This window comes from Elephantulus edwardii, unplaced genomic scaffold, assembly GCF_000299155.1.
Source record: "Elephantulus edwardii isolate Elephantulus edwardi_28Jun2011 unplaced genomic scaffold, EleEdw1.0 scaffold00003, whole genome shotgun sequence".
Lineage (NCBI taxonomy): Eukaryota > Metazoa > Chordata > Mammalia > Macroscelidea > Macroscelididae > Elephantulus > Elephantulus edwardii.
In genome coordinates this window covers 8,946,819-8,966,126 of record NW_006399753.1, presented here as the reverse complement: position 1 = coordinate 8,966,126, position 19,308 = coordinate 8,946,819, and the positions used below count along the sequence as shown (strand labels likewise).

General features: G+C 50.0%; 1 protein-coding gene across 1 annotated transcript in view; it reads left to right on the top strand.

The window, feature by feature from the left end:
• TG (thyroglobulin) overlaps positions 1 to 19,308 on the top strand; it is a 232,967-nt gene that overhangs the window by 39,694 nt on the left and 173,965 nt on the right. The window contains exons 16-22 of the mRNA XM_006879275.1: positions 617 to 817; positions 1,110 to 1,322; positions 2,797 to 2,951; positions 4,485 to 4,641; positions 6,546 to 6,776; positions 12,803 to 12,952; positions 14,446 to 14,616. Coding sequence (XP_006879337.1) covers positions 617 to 817; positions 1,110 to 1,322; positions 2,797 to 2,951; positions 4,485 to 4,641; positions 6,546 to 6,776; positions 12,803 to 12,952; positions 14,446 to 14,616 — 1,278 coding nt within the window. The remainder of the gene's footprint in view (positions 1 to 616; positions 818 to 1,109; positions 1,323 to 2,796; positions 2,952 to 4,484; positions 4,642 to 6,545; positions 6,777 to 12,802; positions 12,953 to 14,445; positions 14,617 to 19,308) is intronic.

Sequence of the window (19,308 nt, the reverse complement as noted above, 5' to 3'; positions counted from 1 at the left end):
CACCCACTTGCTAACACTGTCTTCAGGACTCTGATGGCAGGTGATGGGGAGGGTACAGAGCTCAGCAGTCCCGTGGGAGTCCCCTATCCAGTGGGAGGGGACAGTCCTAGCCACCTGGAGAGCCCTGAAGGGGTTGACCCTGGATGGAGGAGGGTGGGCCCTTTGATGCTGGGTGATATTATATAGAGGTGGGTGGTGGCTATGGTGGTGGGTGACATTGCGTAGTGGTAGGTGACATTGGATGGAGGTGGGTGAGGACCTCAGTGTAGGTGACATTGGTTAGGCGCGGGTGGCATGGGTGGTGGTGTGTGACATTGCGTGGTGGTGGGTGACACTGGATGGAGGTGGGTGAGGACCTCGGTGTAGGTTACATTGGGTAGGCGCGGGTGGCATTGGGTAGAGGTGGGTGGTACCGAGTAGAGGTGAGTGATGGTTATTGTAACAGGTGATGGTGGATGGATGGATGCAGGTGAGTCGGGGCTTCAGTGCTGGTTGACACGAAGGGGTTGTGACAGCAGACAGTGAACAGCGGCAGAGGCAGGAACAGCTGGGCGGGCAAAGTGAGAAGCACAGGAGTGGTGTCTTGAGCCACCTGTCCGTCTTGCCCTATTCCCAGGCCCGAGCCTCTGTGAGGGGGTCAAGAGCAGAGTCCTTGAACAGAGAGCTGGCCCAGGCTACGTCCCCGTCTGCAGGGCAGGGGATGGGAGCTTCTCCTCGGTGCAGTGTGAACCGGCCACTGGCAGCTGCTGGTGTGTCCTGACCAGTGGAGAGCAGGTGCCCGGGACCCGAGTGACTGGGAGCCAGCCTACCTGTCAGAGTAAGTCAGGGACCCCCTCCTGAGGGAGTCCCTGTGTCAAGGGCCTGTGCCCCTCAGGGTTGACTAGCAGGTATCTGTAGAAAGTGAAAGAGGAAGGTCTTTGCAGGAATGGAGGTACGGGGGCAGGTGAGGCCTGAGCAGACAGGCCTGGTATGGGGTGAGGGCTGAGCAGACAGGCCTGGTATGGGGTGCGGGCTGAGTGGAGCCCTGAGCATGTAGGTGCAGGAGGGAAGCCCCCTGTCCTCCCACGTGTTGTCCGGCTCTCACAGCACCCCATCTCCTCTTCCCCCAGGCCCGCTGTGCCCACTCCCGCTCGGCAGAGCTGATGTTGATGGTGGGACGATCCTGTGCGAGGAGCCCTCGGGACAGGGAGCTGCTGCCGCCCAGAAGTGCCAGCTGAGGTGCCGTCAGGGCTACCAGAGTGCCTTCCCGCTGAGGCCCCTGGTGTGCAGCGTGGAGAGTGGACGCTGGGAGGCAGAGCCACCCCTGCCCCAGGCCTGTCAGAGTGAGTGGCCTTGGAGATGGTGTCCTGGCTCTTGCTTCGTCAGCCTAAAGGACTGGGGACTGAGAGGGAACATGATCACTTCATTTTCTGAAAAAAATGGTGCAGTTATGTGCACAGTGCAGAGAGGGCCCCGGTGAAGCAGCTTCTAGAAGGAGCACTCGTGCTTCAAGGCTCCAAGACTGACTTCTGTCACAGCTTCTCTGGGGATGTGTGTCCTTGGAGAACTGTCACCACTCTGAGCTGTCCTGGCATCTTAGATTCAGGTGGCTGCGACTGCCCAGCAGGCAGCTGCTCTGGGCATCATACTGGCCGTTACAATGTGGAACGGCTCCGGGGTGGGCGGAGGGGGTCCTGTGATATCAGCTTCTTGTCATGTCCATCTAGACGTCCAGGGTTCAGCTCTAGGCAAACACGAGGTGCAGACTGCTGTGGCCTGTGCCTGTCCGTGGTGGTGGTGAAGGCTCTGAGTCATGGCCTGCCCAAAGAGCAAACATCTGTCTGGGAGGAATTGCAGCCGGAATGCTCCTTAGGAATAAGGAGGGGGAGATATCGGCTCGCATACTTTGGCCATGTTACCAGGACTGGCCAGTCCCTGGACAAAGGACATCACACCTGGTAAAATGGAGGGTCAGCAAAGAAGGACCCTCAAGGGGATGGACTGACAATGGCTGCAGCTGCAGCTCAAGTGTCCAGTGACTGTGAGGGCGTGCAGGGCGGGCTGTGTTTCCTCCGGCTGCTCAGAGTGGCTGTGAGTCAGAGCTGATAGCACAGCACCTAACAGTAACATCTGCCCGGGCCCTGGGCATCTGGCTGTGCCTGCCTTGGCCCCAGATGGACACTCTGGCCATGCCTGCCCTGGACATTCTGACCATGTCTGCCCTGGACATTCTGGCCATGCCTGCCCTCAGCATTCTGGCCATGACTGCCCTGGGCATTCTGACCATGTCTGCCCGGGGTCTGGGCGTTCTGGCCATGCCTGCCCTGGCAGAACATAGTGGTGGGTACTCCTGGGCAGACAGGACTCGACGGGCATCTAGAATCTAGCAGTTTCTTCACCACCGCAGGGGGCAGGCAGCTGAGAGAGACCCAGACACTGTGCTGAGTGCCATGGGACTGCAGCTGGTGTTAGTGTCAAAGGGCAGGAATTGCTGCAATGCTCTTTGGGCTAAAAGGGCCCCTATCTAGAAAATAGTTAAAAATGTGTTTCAGATACAGAAACGCCACGGACCCTTAGAGATGGATTGACAGGGTGACTGCCGCAATGGGCTTGAGCGTGTCAGAGATGATGAACTTGGCCAGGGTAGGGCAGAGTTCGGATCAGTTGTTCATACGGTCAGTATGAGTCATACATGAACTGAGGGCACCTAACAACAGCAATGACATGGATGCAGTGGGACACTAGACCAGAAAAAAAAGGGCCCCGCAGTCCTGGCCGCTGCCCGCTGCCTGCTGACCCGGGTGCTCTCACTCACAGGGCTCCAGCCGTGGCAGACCGTGCAGACCAGAGCACAGTTCCAGCTTCAGCTTCCGCAGGGCAAGATGTGCAGTGCTGACTACGCAGGCCTGCTGCAGGCCTTCCGCACCTTTCTGCTGGACGAGCTGACCGCCCGCGGCTTCTGCCAGATCCAGGTGAGTTCCGGCCTTCCCAGGTAAGGTTCTCCCGGAGCCCAGGGTGGCCGTGCCGGAGAACCTCGAGGACTGAGTGGATCTAGAATTTCACTCCTTTTCCCCAGTGGGGAAAGGGACCCCAGCGGGAGCGCCATCAACAAGGCTCATCACAGAGCGGCAGAGGGGGCGTTCTTACCAGTAGTTCCCTGGCCCTCCCTCTCAACAACCTGCAACCTCCTCTCGTGATTTACTGCCTCTGAAAATCCACTGGAGCCTCAGCTATGTGTCAGTTCTGCCTTGATGACAACAACGTAGATAAATGTGTGTGTGTGTGTGTGTGTGTGTGTGTGTGTGTGTGTGAGAGAGAGAGAGAGAGAGAGAGATGGAAAGATAGAGAAAAGGATATATGTATATCTTTCTATCTATCATCTCTCTCTCATCTATCTATCTATCTATCTATCTATCTATCTATCTATCTATCTATCATCTATCTATATCTCTCTATCGAAAGCACATATGCGTGTGAGCGAGTAAAGGCCACTCTGTCCCCTGTCCATGGTTCACACCGCAGAAAGGAGGCTCATGAGGTCAACTTGTGAGCAGGTGGAATGACTGTGGAGGCGGACAGCCCAAGGTCAGCAAGTATGGCAGGCCCTTCTGTAGGTAGAGACGCACATAGGAAGTTCTCTAGCTTTTCTAGAGTCCACTCATTATTCGACGCAGGCCACACTCCTGGGGAGACGTCCACTCCATCAGATCATGCCATACCTGCCTCTAATCCTGCCCCACTACCACCAGGGAGACTAGGCTTTATGACACACAGCACATTGACGTTACTCTGAGGACCATGGCCACGTGATACAGATCATCACTGATGGGGACTTTCAAAGCAGACGGTGTAGAGAGAGCAGCTTGAAGCTCTCTAGAACCTTCGGCCTGTGGCAAGATTGGGGCTCGCTAGGATTCGCAATCATCCATCCGACACCCATCCTAACACGAGCCCTGCCCTTCAGGAACCTGCAGCCCATCCACTCGCCCTGGGGAGCCCATCGAGTCACCCTGGGGAGTCTGTCCAGTCACCATGGGGAGCCCATCTGCTCACCCTGGGGAGTCCATCCGCATACTATAATGGCCACCCACAGCGGGCAGGGGAGATTTGGTTGTGTAGAAAAAAAGAGGAGTTGGTGGTAGCTATGGGTGTTGCGGTCCAGGAGAATTTGCGTCCTGTTGGATGTGGGTATTGTGAGCAGGGAAGCAGAGGCCCTGCAGCTGTCTGACCAGTGAAATGTGGTGCCACCACTGGGGACACTTGGCTTTGGACACATTAAGCTCAGCTCGTCCTCCGTTTGCATCTTTGTAAGCTGTGCCTCTGAGGGAAGTTGTTCCAATTATCCGAGGTTTTTTAATGGAAAAAGAAGGTTAATACTGGCTTGTCTCCTCAAGTTGTACTGGTAACAGAATCAAAGGATGTAATGTGAGTTCAAGGCCCGCTGTAGGCCCTGCCGCTGGCTTCCTGCTCTGTGCCCTCGCCTGAACACCTTTGTCTTGATGTAGGTGATGACATTCGGGACCCTGGTTTCCATCGCTGTGTGTGACGAGTCCACTGTGCAGGTGGAGTGTCTGACCGTGGAGCGACTGGGCGTGAACGTGACGTGGCGAGCTCGGCTGGAGGACATCCCAGCGGCCTCGCTGCCCGACCTGCACGACGTCGGTATGCCTGCGGCACTGCGGCCTGGAAGACACTGTGCAGCCTCTTGGGCCTCAGTGTCCTTATCTCCTCACCTGGGGTCACGGTGTCCACTCTAAATCTCCTGTGGGGTCTGCTGAGAAAGGGTGGCTCTGGCACCTGAAGGGGACAAAGCCCTAAACTTATCCACAGACTCAGAGCTGTAGTTTGCTGAGGTGGTTCAAGGCACTGAGTCGGAACTGACTCCTAGCTCACCCTCCTACAGGTTTTCAGGGACTGGAAATCCCAGGAGGAATGTGTTCATCTTTCTGCCAGGGAGAAGCTGGTGGATTTGAACTGCTTGCCCTTAGGGTTGACAGTGTAATTCCCTACCTACTAGGCCACCTGAGCTCCCTAGTTATGAAACAGTTTTATGTCAGCTGAATAATGTTATCTGCCTCAAATATCCCAACTGTGCTTTGGGGATGTCTTTTAATTCCCTTTATTTTCGGGGCACAGAGCGTGTTATGAAGAGGAGAGGGGCATGGTGTCAGGGAAGCCTTTTTATTTATAGGTTTCACCACACCAGCTTCTAGTTGCAAACCCTTCAGCCCACTGACACTATTACACACGCTCTTTAAGAAGCCCTGGTGACATGGTTGATAAGGAGACTAGTGTAGTTCAAATCCCCCAGCAGCTCCTGGGAGTAATAGGGGCAGCCTCCCCCTGTAAACACCGGCAGTTTGGGAACTCAGTGGAGGATGGTTTTGTTTTGGATTATGCTACTGAAAAGAGGGAAATGGACCCAGAGGCTTCGAGGGGGAGATCTGTCTCCCTGAGGGCCTTCTTCTCCCCGACCCCCGACTCCCCATTACGATATAGCAATGGGAGCCACAGTTGTTGTTGTTGTGTTGCCTTTGAGTAGAGGCTGACTCCTATCAACCCTGCAAAGAGCAGACGTGAGCTCTGTTCCGTCCCTATCATCCTCGACACGTTGGTGTCCACTGCCGCAGACACTGCTTCGGTCCATCTCATTGAGGGCCGTCATCTCCTTTGCTGACTCTCCGCCTTTCCAAGCATGATATCCTTTCCCAAGGAATAGACTTTCCTTACAACATGCCCAAAATATGTGGGACGAAGCTCCCCCACCTTGGCCTCCAAGGAACATTCTGGTTGCACTTTCTCCAGTGCATACCTGTTTGTCCTTTTGCCATTCCAGAGGCTATTCAGCATTCTTCTCCAACACAGCTCAAACACATCAATGCTTCTGTCATCCTTGTTCTTTGTCCAGCTCCCAGCAGGCAGCCACATCAAGAGGGGTCCATTCCTGGCTTCCGTTGTGCAGTGGTGCCTGTGTTTGGGGCCATGGGCTGGCTCTCCAGAGCCCCACAGTAGCATGAATGCACTGACCTGGGACTTCCCTCACCTTCTGGTGTGGAACTCCTGCCCCTCCTTCCTAGGGAAGGTTGTGGACACAGCTGGAGGTCCTCTCAGCGCTGAGATGAAACCTGTCATGGAATTCTGCACTGCTGTCCTCGCATAACACTTTTTCATGAATTATCTCTTGTGATCTTTAACAACCACAAGAAAGGCAGTCCTAGGCCCACCTAGCAGGTGGAGAAAACGGACACTCAGAGATGTCAGGTGGCTCACCAAAGCTTGAGATGGATGTGGATCTGAATAATGAATTGTGAAAAACGTGGGATCTTCTGTGTCACACACATCCACAAAAAACAGCTGGTAATGGGGCCTTGGGCAGATGTCCTGGTTATGTTTCTCTACCAGAGAACACTCTTTTCTCTGGGTCTCAGTTTCTCTCTCTCTGTAGAATGTGACACCAGATGTTTGACTCTTACAGAGAACAATGAGATGACCCTCCTGCTGCCCCAACCTGTCTTACAGAGGACAACGAGGTGACCCTCCCACCTCCCCCACCTTGTGTCTTACAGAGGAGGCCCTTGTGGGCAAGGATCTCGTCGGACGCTTTGTAGATCTGATCCACAGCGGCGAGTTCCAGCTACATCTAGATTCCAAGACATTCCCCGCTGACCCCTCCATCCGCTTCCTCCACGGGGACAGCTTTGATACCTCTCCCAGGGCATGGTTCGGGTGCTTGGAAGGATTCCACAGCGTCTCAGCCATAAGCACGGACTCAGTGGGTCAGGATTCACCAGGATGTGGTAGGTCCACTGTCACTCTCTGTTGTTAGTGTTTTTTGTTGTCAGGTTGTTTATGACCTCTGACTCCTGGTGACCTTGTGTAAAACAGGGCAGGACACTGCCAGGCCCTGGGCCATGACTCAGAATTCCATGGCAATGGGTACTCCATGAGTTTATTGTGAAAATCACGTGAAACAACTGATGTACAGCGCACAGCGGGTGCCTAGGAGACACGTGAGACAGGGCTCTGTTCGAGGGCGGAGCTGAGATCTAAAATTGGATGGGTCTCACTCCAAGTTTTTGTTCTGTTCTCCAGGCTCACCATCTACTTTCTCAGTCCAGGGATTCTTAGTGAGATCACGGCCCCAGGTTTCTTTGTTCCACGGTTCTTGGCTCTTCTTCCTTGTAAAATGCAGCCACATCTGGACTACACGTGTGAGATTACAAGCAGAGCTTTGTCCTCTGGATGGGAAGCAGGATTCTAGCATGTTCTCCCTCAGGAGGGCTCATCTGGACGGCTGTCATGGAGGACATGACCCAGGGGACAGGGGACGAGCCATCCCATGTGAATTGTGATGGTGTGGTGTCCTGATCCAGGGAGCTGAACACTGCAGGGCAAGGAGGCCTTTGTTAACCCTACTGGGTCAATTACATGTGTGCTTTGGCCCCTGGTGTCCAGATGGCTTTCTCTAGAACTACCTTTGGCAGCCCTCCTGTAATAGATCGATCCATTTGGTAGAATCACAAAGTAATCATCTGAATTTTGCATTTTCCCTTCCAGACCATTCATCTGTTCACTACAATTTCTTTTTTAAAAAAATTTTGTTCTGATTTATTTACAAAGTTTGAATACATTATTTTTCACAAAAGATCCTTCCCATTTCCTTCACTACACCCACCCATCAAATTGTGCAGCCCTATGATTAACACCCTCCCCCATCCTCACCCCTTTATTTCCTCCCCTCCCCCCATCTTGGATCCTCATACTCATTCTACAATAATGATTTTATACAGTATGTGTCCTTGTATTTGTCCAGTATTTGTGGGACTGAGTTAGTTCACTCAGCATAATGTTATCCAGTCACGTCCAGGTTAGGTAGTAAATTACAAAATGATTTCTCCTGCGTGCTGCATAGTATTCCATTGTATGAATGTACCACAACTTCTCAATCCATTCATTTGTGTTCATCTGGACTGTTTGTATGTTCTTGTGAAGGTGAATAATACTGTTATGAACATTGATGTACAAGCTTCCATTTGAGCTTCAGTTCTCATTTTCTTGGGTTATATTCCAAGCAATGGAATAGCTGGGTCATATGCAATTTCTATGTTCAGCTTTTTGAGGAAGTGCCAAACTGCCTTCCAGAGTGATGGACCATTTTATAATCCCACCAACAATGTAAAGGAATTCTTATCTCACCACATCCTCTCCAACATTTATTACTTGCTGTCCTGTTAAACTTTGCAACTGCTACTAGGGTGAGAGGGCATCTCGCTGTGGTTTTGATTTGCATCTCTCTTATTGTCAGTGATTTAGAGCATTTCTTCATATATCTATTGGCCATTTGATTGTCTTCCTCTGTGAAAATTTTTTCCATGTCTTTTGCCAATTTTGTAATTGGGTTCTCAGTCTTTTTCTTGTGGAGGCCCAGGAGTATTCTGTAAACTTTCATTATGAGATTCTTGTCTGAGTAATTTCTTAAAATAGAACTGGTCCCCTGTGGATTTCCCCACAAAGTAATATGTTAGATGATGTCTTCTTCCTGCTCCCTCCACCTTCACCTCCTTTTCTCCCTCCCTCCTTTCTTCTCTTCTCTCTTCCTTCCATTCAACCACCTCTCTATTTATCCATTGACTCACGTATTTATTTTCCGTCCATGTACCTATTTCTCTATTTACCCTTTAACTCACTCACTTATCCACCCATGCATCTTTCATTGATCTATCCATCCATCCATCCACCCAAGGTTTCAAATGACAATATCAAATACCATCTTGTAAAGTTAGGAAAGGTAAGTCACAGCCCCTACTTTCAAGGAGCTCACGTTTTATGGGAGAAGCTAATTAACAGCTCCAGTATCACGGGGAAAGAACTCCGGCCTTCCACACAGAGGAGAGGTTGACAGAACTGGCATGAAGTCTTGACAGGTGAGAGTGAGGATCGCTGTTCAGACAAGAGAAGTGACAGAGATGGAGGGGGCGGGGTGATAAGAGAGGTAGGAAGGGACCAGACCATGAGAGGTTCGGATGAGGAGCTTAGACGAGTGAATGGTGCCACGGAAGAATTTGAAGTTGGTGAATGACAAGGCCATGTGTGGGGTACAGAGCCGCTAAGGGAGAAAGAGCCCAGTTACACACAGAGGTTTTTCTTCATCGGAAACCTGCTGTCACAGTTTGGGGGACGTGCGGGCATGAGAGAAGTAGCATGACCCAAGTGTTTGTGAAACTCCAACTCAGCAAGACCAATTGTCCTATTTTAAAAAGGAGAAACTGAGGACAAAGATTACTTTCCCAGTGGTTTCAATAGGGTGATTTTATTGAAGGAGGTGCACTCAGCGGTAACAGTGGCTTCAACTCTTTCTGGGATGATTGCCTCGCTGAAGGAAGGATGGTGGTAGGTGAGACTCAATTGCATGTAAAGACTTGATGTCAGAGACAGAGAAATGGTGGGTGGAAAGGGATGTGTTCCTTGAGCACAGTCAGAGGCTGGCACTGATGGGCTTCACGCAAAAGCCAGTTCCCTGCTCTAGTGTTTCTGATCCTTCATGAAGGTTGAAGGTTTGGAGGCAGGACGGCTCAGACCGTATGAGAAGACCTAACTGTCCCTTGTCAATACCTTTGAAGACCACCTGCTTACATCCATAGTCACAGTTTGGGGTTTGACGTGTTAGAGATGATCGTCAAGAACCTGACTCATAGAAGTAATGAAACTTCATCCTCTGAGGGAGGATGTTACTTGCTGCTCGTGGTGGACCGGAACAACACAGCTCAGTTTCCAAGATGTGGTTCAAGTTTCTGATTTACTCAGAAATGTCAAGCATGTACCAGACGAGAGATTATCGTCTCTACTCCACACGACCCACAAGTTGGTGCTTCCTTCTTTGAGGGGGGAAGGCAGCTTTGGAATGCTGGCTGGAACATTCAAAAAAGATGAGGGTTCAGCTCTCACTTGTGCCACCTCATAGACCACATTACCTTGACCTTGAATTACTGTTATTCCACGTTAATATGGGAAGAAGAGGGGTGATACGTTTCTCATTAGAATGTTCAGCAGCGTTCTTGGCGTGTTCTTCAATTTTACCTCCTCACTTCCCTTTGCAGATCAGTATGTGAGGAACGCATGCATGACTAACTAATGCTCAGCATTGCCTTCTGTGAAATGGATATAATGCATGGAAGCCTTGTGTTCATGGACATAGGAGACAGGCTAGAGTATCAGGCGTATGGTAATAGTTCTTTGGAGCAGGCAAGATGCTTCACCTTCATTGGGTAACAATTCATTTCTTCTTGAAGATATTTGGAAAACTTGGGACTACAGCATTGAATCAAGGAAAGGATCAGAAAAGAGGCCTCTACTTCTCTTATCCATTTTCCTAAGCCGTCAGAATCAGTGTGGTCAAATTCCTGTACTTCCTGTAAATGCATGGAAGGAAAGTGCCTGGGTTTCTCCCTTGGAGTAACTTGGGCCCTCAAAGCATGAACACATGGGCTGGCAATGCCTTACCACCAGGCCAACAGCATGCTGTCGTATTATTGTTGTTGTTGTTAAGTGCTGTGAAGTTGTAGACGACTCATAGCGACCCTATGAATGAAAGACCAGAACACTTGTATAACTTTCATCGTTTCTCCAAGTCCATAGAGTTTCTGGAGGCAAACTATTTCAGAAGTGGATGCCACTCCTGCTTCCAAGCTTGTTTTAAAAGGGGAGCTCCAGCAAGCACTGTCTACCATGGGTAACCATTATCACATTTGACACATCAGTGTCACAGTGTTTAGCATCACAGCAACCATGAGTTACTTCTGTACAGCAAATGGACAAACCAGTGCTATGCCACTAGTTTGACCAGAAACAATTAAAACCAGGCCTGAAGGCTGCACACTAAAGCACCCACCTTTGGCTTGGTAGCATCACTTTCTGTCCACTAGGCCAACTGAGCTCTATGTTGTTGTTATTGTTGTTAAGTGCTATTGAGTCGTAGATGACTTGTAACGACCTTATGAACAAAAGACCTGAGCACTTGTATAACTTTCATCGTTTCTCCAAGTCCATACAGAGGAGGCAAACTGGGAGGGCTTGGGAGTGTTCAAATCAGAGGGCTCAGGAAACACTGAGAGTCTGATGGGAGGGGAAGCAGAGATGGTCACAGAGGGCTCTGGTTGGCCAAGTGAAGTGCATGGGGCACCAAATAGAAGTAGGCTCACTGTCAAGGTCATCCTTCCCCCTCCCTGGTCCCTGACCTCACAGTGTTCATGAGTTATATGCGTCACTAGGGGTGTTGTTTGCTCACTGAAATCGCACCTCCCAGAGAAGGCCCATCGTGTTTGCATGGAGGGAGCGACAGAGGTTGGCTGCAGGGAAGGCCCTCAGGGGCCTCCACAAGCACGTGACGGGCACATATATGAAACCAGTGTACAATACATGCCAGCCCGCTCCACGGAGACAAAGTTACTAATCCCTACTTACAGAGGAGGAAATGGAGCCTCAGCGAAGTCCAGCTGCTGGGGTACAGAGAGAGGGTGCCAAGTGCCACCCACCCCGAAAGCTCACATAGTCCACTGTCCTATGCTTTGCCCTTCCCTTGGGGAAGGGCACTCTGGTGGCATGGTCTGTAGGGAGATGCACTGCCAAATCAAAGGCTTTACCTCCCTGCACGTTCAAACCACCTGTGGCTCTGAGGAAGAAAGACAGGCTTCTCCTCTGTGCAATTTACAGCCTCTGCACACCCACTAGATGGTCAGCTGTGAGCTGATTCCTACTCCACAGCTGTGAGTGTAAGTCACTTTGGGAAGTTTTCGTGGAGACCTAGGGAAGGACCTCATCTTCCTGGCTGTTGTCTATGCTTCCCTTGGGCTACTGAGCTTGAGTGGCCTTAGCTTTTCTCTTAACTGTCCAAACTCCTTTCTATGACAGGGGTTCTGCCCTGACTGTTCACTCTGCATGGAATTCTCTTCTCCTAGATCTGCCTAGTTTCCTTCCTTCCTTCCTTCCTTCCTTCCTTCCTTCCTTCCTTCCTTCCTTCCTTCCTTCCTTCCCATGGTGAGAAAAGTTTATATTTTGAATTAGCCAGCTGGACTCAGTTTAGATGATCCCAATTTTGTTGCAATATTCAAAGTATCACAATCAGGAGCAAGTTGAACATAGGCCTTCTTCTCTCCATCAGGACTGATCAAAGTGTTGGCCCATGTCAATGTCATAGAGCTTCTTTACAGCTTGTTTAATTTGGTGCTTGTTGGCCTTGATACCCACAAGGAACACAAGCAAGTGTGTTGTTATCTTCTATCTTCTTCCTGGCTGATTCAGTGGTCAGGGGAAACTTGATGATGGCATAGTGGTCCTGCTTGTTTCTCCTGTGGGCGCTCTTCCAGGGGTATTTGGGCTGCCTTTGGAGTCTCAGCGTCTTAGGCCGCCAGAAGGTGGGTGACGTGTGGATCTTTTTTTTTTTTTTTTGGTTGTGGATGCCCCTCAGGACGCCTTCTTGGCCTTTAGTGCCTTTGCTTTGGCTTCAGTTTTGGGAGGGGCAGGCCCTTCCTTCTTCGCTTTTGATGCCATCTTCGTAGAAAGGAGGTTTCCTGTTCTCTTAAAAGTCTCAAGTGTTGGTTCCTCAGATGACGAGGGCCGTCCAAGCCTCAGTTGGTCTGACTCGATAATACACAGCAACAACAAAAACTGCTTTGCTCCAGACAAGAAGAGGCCCGCGGTTACACTTCCGCTGTCTGCTCACCAGCTCTTCTGACCCAAATCACCACTCACCCAAATAGGGTCGAGAACTTGGCCATTGGTGGCCTGCTCTTTAACCCCATTTCTTTGTTTATTTTTTATTTTGTAGTGCAATGTCCTGAAGGAAGTTACTTCCAGGATGAGTTGTGTGTTCCCTGTCCTGTGGGATTCTACCAAGAGCAAGCAGGTAGCTCTGCCTGCGTCCCATGCCCTGTGGGCAGAACGACCGTGTCTGTTGGAGCTTTTAGCCTGACTCAGTGTAAGTTCTCCAGTGTCCTGCTTACAAAGAGGACCCTGAAACTGAAAATGGACCCACGAGGCTTTCCTGAAGTTGACACTGTTGAGTCCCATGGGAGGGGAGGGGTGTTTGGCTGGTTCATTGGAGGAGTTTACTACCATCTCAATCTCTACCTAACTAGATGTCAATAGCACTGTCCACAGTGTGACAATCGAAAATATCTCCCTACTTTGCCAGTCATCTCCGGGGGGGGGGGGAGAGGCACAATCAGCAAAAGGAGCGCCATGTTTACGTAGCTGCCTCCTGCCAGCCTCTGGGCTTTGACCTGTATTGACCACTCAGACTTCTCAATGCACCATCAGCTAAATCATGATTGCTTGATGGAGAAGGAAGGTGATTTGAGCCAGAAAGTCACTCAGTTGAAAGAGCTGGCCTTTGAACTTGGTTTTGTCTGATTCTGAAACTTGTGATGATGCGTCAGTCTCCTTATCAGATGAAGGGCAAAAGGCTTTCCGAGTGCGGCTGGTGTTCTCTGTCACTCATCCTTCTCTTTGGGACACACTGTATGTTCCTGCAGCTTTCCGGGATGTCATGTGACTTCACGTGGCCTGTTCACTAGTCACCTGGGTACCGCTGGGTTTTCCTAGCCAGCTCCCACCACGTGCTCTTGTTTCACATCTTTTCATGTCTGAAATTGTATCTACATAGGGCAAAACCATCATTAAGAGCTGAACGGTGTCTACAATTGAGAAAAATTAGTCCAAGGATAATAAGATGCTTTCTTTGATAAGGGACTCATAATTGTTAAGGAGTGCTCAGATATGTGGCTGTGTACTTGGTTAATCTTCACTGTTGACCCCATGTGATGGATTAGAACTGCCCCGTAGATTTTTCTTACCTGTCACCTTTATTGGAGAAGATTGCCAAGTCTTTGCTTTCACGGAGTAGCACATGGTTTCACCCCTCTGACACTTTGATTAGCATCTGAGTGCATAACCATTGTGCTGCCAGGGTTCCGGGTCAGGAGAATAACAGGCTGTGAGGTCATTCTAATAAGAGTCAGAAGGCTTCGTGCAGGTGGAAGGTCTCCCTTCCTTCCTGGAGAAGACCTGCTCAGGCCCATGGTGCCCTTGACCATTGGACTTCATCTTGAGCACAGGCTCGGGACGTAGTGCGTTTGCAGTGGCTCTTCTTGTTATCAGTGTTCTTCCTTAGGAAGGCTTGATGTGATGTGCTGATGTCAGAGGGGACCGATGCTACTGGTGTGGGGAGTGGGCTGCTGTGACTGAGGCACAGGCCAGTGGGCAGGGATTAGGGCAAGAGTGGGTCAGCTCCCAGGCCTTACTGGCCAGAATAGGGGGCACGGGACACTGTTGTTTGGTTACACTGAGGTTGCTGAAGAACTTTACAGGAGAGTGGGTTAAGGGGTGACTTGAGTGTCAGAGAAATGAGTATAGGTATGGCAGGTGTGAGGGGACCGTGCTAACTCCATGTCCTGTCTGTACTGATTTCAGGTGTCACCAGCTGTCAGAGGAATGAGGCAGGCCTGCAGTGTGACCAAGATGGCCAGTACCAGCCACAGCAGGCAGACAGCAGCAATGGGAAGGCCTTCTGTGTCGACCCTGAGGGGCAGAAACTGCCTGGGCTGGAAACAGAAGCCCCTCTCACTGAGTCTCAATGCCTGAGTAAGTGTCACCTCAGCAACCGTGACCTGGGATTGGATGAAGGAAGAGAGACAGGAAAAATATGAAATGTACACGAATGTCAGCCAAAGAGTAGACTTATGAGGTGGCCAGTAACACCAGGGAGGGACTTGCCACTTATAATGATCAGTTATGCAAGATCAGAAGACAACATTTTAAAAAGTCAGGTGGCAAGAAGGGTGGCTGGAAATGAGAATGCCAGGGAGGGAGTGGGGAGAGTGCTGTTAGAATGTAGGGACTGTAATTGATGCCGTAAGGAAAGTCTGTATGAATGATTGGGTGAAAAACAAATTGTTCTGCAAATGTCACTCACAGTGCACACACACACACACACACACACACACACACACACTCTCAAAGATACATGATAGTTGAAGGACAGGACAATGGACACTTGTCACCTAGATCCACTGAAAGAGCTCTGGTGGTCCAGAGGTTGAAGAATTCAGATGCCAACTTAAAGGTGTTGACCCACCAGCTGCTCCCAGGTGAGAGATGGGGCATTCTGGAGCCTTGGAAACCCTCTGAGGCAAGTCTGCTCTGTGGGGAAGCGGCTGCTGTGAGTTGGAATCGACTTGAAGGCAGTGGACTTGGTGGCGTGGAGAGGTTCGCCAACTGTCAGTGCTCTGCTCTTTCCTTCTTCTTGCTTCTGAACACTGAGGAGTAAGCCTCCTCGGACTCTCATCCCTAAGCCTTGAGCAGGGAAGACATGAACCAATCCCTGAGAGTCCTCTCTGCTGGCCGCTGGCCTCCTTGGAGCCTGCCAGCTCATTTCCCTCCAGCGGCTGCTGTTCAAAGACTGGGGGGGGGGGCAGTCCTCGTTCCACAGCTGGGCCGCTGGAGACCTAGAACCAGGCACTCTGCCCCTCTGATCCTCAGTGCCCGGTAGTCCCTGCCGGTCCCTCAGATGCTGCAAATACCATTACTGTCCATAAAGTCAACAGCTATCCACTGCACACATTGGACTGACCATGGTGGTCCAGCGGGGTTTCTGGGAAAGACACAGGTGAACTAGGGTCCCACAACACAAGGTGTACCAGGGAGTCCACAGGGCAGAAGGGCTAGACCCTGGTACGGCGTGGTCATGGACATGTCAGCTACTCACTTTGTTGTCTCGTCTGTGAAACGGGCACATGGATGCCTGTATTGTAGGGGTGTCAGGGGGTTCTAGTGGAGCCATACTTAGGGAGTTGTGCTCCTAACCCAAAGGCTGAGCCTTTCTGGCGATTCAGACCCACTAGCCGTTCTGTGGGGGAAAATTGGAGCAATCTTCTCTCCTGTGTGATTTACAGCCTCTGAAAACCAATGAAGGTCAGCTATGAATCAGTTCTGACTGAACAGCAATGAATTGGCTTGAGTAATTGTAAGGGTGTTGGCTGCATAAGCCATGATGTGCCCAGAGAGGTAATGAGCTTGTCCTGGGCACGAGAAGGGGCAGCAGTGGGAGGCACCAGTGCCAGGCCTTTCCCTGTCTGTGACAGCGGTCAAGGTCCTTTTCTCCTGCCCTCCTCTCAGTCCTCAGGGGTCATAAGCGTAAGGTCTTGTGGCTGACTAGAGGAGCCTCTAAGTGAAGGGGATGGGTGGATCCATCAGGGTGGACATACTGTATGCTGGCACTGAGCCGGGCACTTCCTGTGAGCATCGCAGGAGCTATGAGCAGATGCTGGTGTCCCTGGGCTTTTAACTGAGGAGACTGGAATGAAGGGCGTTTCAGCGACTTGACCCTATGGCATGTGGTTGTTGGCTGACTGCACTTTAATTCAGACTCATCACAGCTCCAGTGGACAGAGTGCAGCTGCCCCACATAGTTTGACTGTGATCCTGGGAGCGGATGGCCAGGTCTTTCTCCCATAAAGTCACTGGGTGCTTTCAAACCACCAACCATTCCATTGTCAGCCGGTCCCTTAATCAACACTTCAACATGACTCCCTATCACTTAAAAACAAGCTCACTGCCATCAAGTCAGCTCCATAGGATCGATCAACGATCTACCGCACAGCTCTCCAAGGCTGTGAACCTTCCCGGGAGCACATCTTCATCTCTCTCCTGCTGGGTGACTGGTGGATTTGAACCATCAACCATTAGCTTAACAGCTGGGTGCTTTAACAACAGTGCCACCAGAACTCCTTGCTTATATCTCAGCAAACACTATAACTGTGATTTGAGCGGGTATGGTTGGCCTGATTTGAAATTGATTTAATAGTAGGTGTCTGATACCTGAATCCTTATTCTTTCCACCATACCAGGCTGGGCTTCTACCTAGAGCTCTTTGTTTTCTTCTATCTGTCTCTCTCTTCTGCCTCTGTCTCTTTCTGTCTGTCTCTGTCTCTCTGTTTTTCATTATTCTTCTCTCTCTTCTCATCTCTCCTCCCTTCTCCCCTCTCTCTTCTCTTTTCTCTCTCCTCTCTCCCCCGCCCCCTTTTAAACTCTCTCTCTCTCTCTCTCATGTAGCCTGCCTATCCTCCAGGGAAATTACTGCAGCTAATGACATGAAGCACCAGAGCAAATCCAAATGGAAAAATAATCATTTTCTTTCAGTCAGAATCATCATTTCCTCCCTCTAGCAAAGTGCCAACACATTTCGTGGTGTGTGTGCTTGTGTGTGTGTGCCCATGGATACACTGCAAATCCGATGGAAGGCTTAAACTTGTTTCTAATGGACAGTTTCTGGGCCTCCTCTTGGGCAGAGAGAGCAATCAGAGTGACTCAGAAGCAGAGGGCGTTTTAAGAGATTAGAAGGCTGCCCCTTGCTGTCTTCTGAAATGAAAAGGGGTGGGAGCGTCCCAGGAGGGGACGATTTGCCCAGTGCCCCTGTTACTTTGACTGTCCTAGGATTATTACTGAAGTGCTTGTCAGGACCCCACAGTGCGAACTACAATATGCACTTTGTAATCATTTCATGACTTCCCTCTGGAGTTCATCTGGAGCAGAAAGCTGTTTTATCAGCAGTACCAGAAGCATCTATGATTAACAGCTTCGCTCTGGTTAACTTTGATGATGCTTCCCCGAGGGGCTCATTGATAGAGGGGCTCACTGACACATCACCCCCACTTGGCTTCAGTCTCTTTGTCCTGGTTTCTTAAGCAAAGGTCCAAGCTGCATGGATATTTCATGTTAAGAGTCTGGGTGTTAACAGGAAGTCAGCGGCCTCGTCAGAATTCTTTCCTCTTTCCTTTGAGAGGCCATTTCTGTAGAGTTACCCTCTTGTCTTGAAGGTCATTGTCCTAAATGAAAAGCAAAGTGTTCAGAGGTCGATTGTTTCACTCGCCAGGCAGGGATCGACCAGAGAGAGCCCCTGTCCACTCAGGCCTCTGGTCACCCATCTGAATCACTGCCCCAGCACCCGAACACAGCCTTCTGCTCGGCCCTGCTCCCATGACCCATGTTTCCTGCGCCGTTGCCAGAGAGATGACGCTAGAAAGCAACTCTGTCTCTGCAGAGCCTCTGAAAAGCCCTCCATGGTTCTGGATTGCTGAAAGATAAAAACAAACAAACAAAAATACAAAACACCAAAAACCCTGGAAGACATTATGCTGAGTGAAATATTTCAGTCACAAAAGGACAAATATTGCATAAGGCCACTGTTGTAAAACAGGACTGACATCAGGGTTGAGGGAAGTCAGAAAAAGGGGAGAAATGATGTATACCACATTGAAACAGATGAGGAAAAGAACTGTTTAAAGGGGATATATGACTGGGTATTGTTGTCATGACAAGAGTCCAGAATGAGGGCTGTACAGTGGCGTGGACTTGGAGGGAGGAATTGTATAACAATGAGAGTTTTTCTTTTACTTTTCAAGGAGAAGAGTGAATTGGGGGGAGGGGGTGGGCAGGGAGAAAAGTGCAGCAATGAATAACTGGAAACCCTAAGTCTCTGTAAACTTTCATTAAAATTATTTTTTAAAAAATATAGAAAAAAATTTTATACCAGTTCATCACCAGCTCTGACCTCAGTAAACCTCTTAGGGGTAGGACTGTGTGGGTCTCTTCTTTCATGCCTTTTGGGGCTTATACTGGGAATGGAATGTTTAGGCCATACCAAAATTCATGTTTAACTTTTTAAAGAACTGTAGAACAGATTTCCACCGCATCTATACCATTTTACAGTCCCACCGTCAGTGTTCTAATTTTTTTACATCCTTGCCAACCCTTACTATTGTCTGGTGACCTAGTGGGTAGGAAGTTGTGCTGCTGATCTAAAGACTGTTGTCATTGTTGTTGTTGTTAGGTGCCGTTGAGTCAAGTATGACCAATAGCTACCTGATGCACAACAGACCTGAAGTCTGTCTTATCGTGCCATCCTTATCATTTCTGATATTCTTGAGCCTATTCCTGCGGCCACCATGTCAATCCGTCTTGTTGGGGGTCTTCCTCTTTTTATTTGACCTTTCACCTTTCCAAGCATCATATCCTTTTCTGAAGAATAGCCTCTCCCAGCAACATGTCCAAAGTATGAGTGATGGCGCTTCACCATCCTCGTCTCCAGGGAGCACTCTGGCCTCACCTTTCACACGACGTGTCTGTTTGTTTTTTGGTCGTCCATGGTTCAAATCCACCAGCTGCTCCTGAATAGAAAGATGAGCGGCCTCCTCCTGTATGATTTACAGCCTCTGATAACACACTGGAGGGTCAGTTATAAGTCGGTTCCAACTCAACAGTCATGAGAGAGAGAAA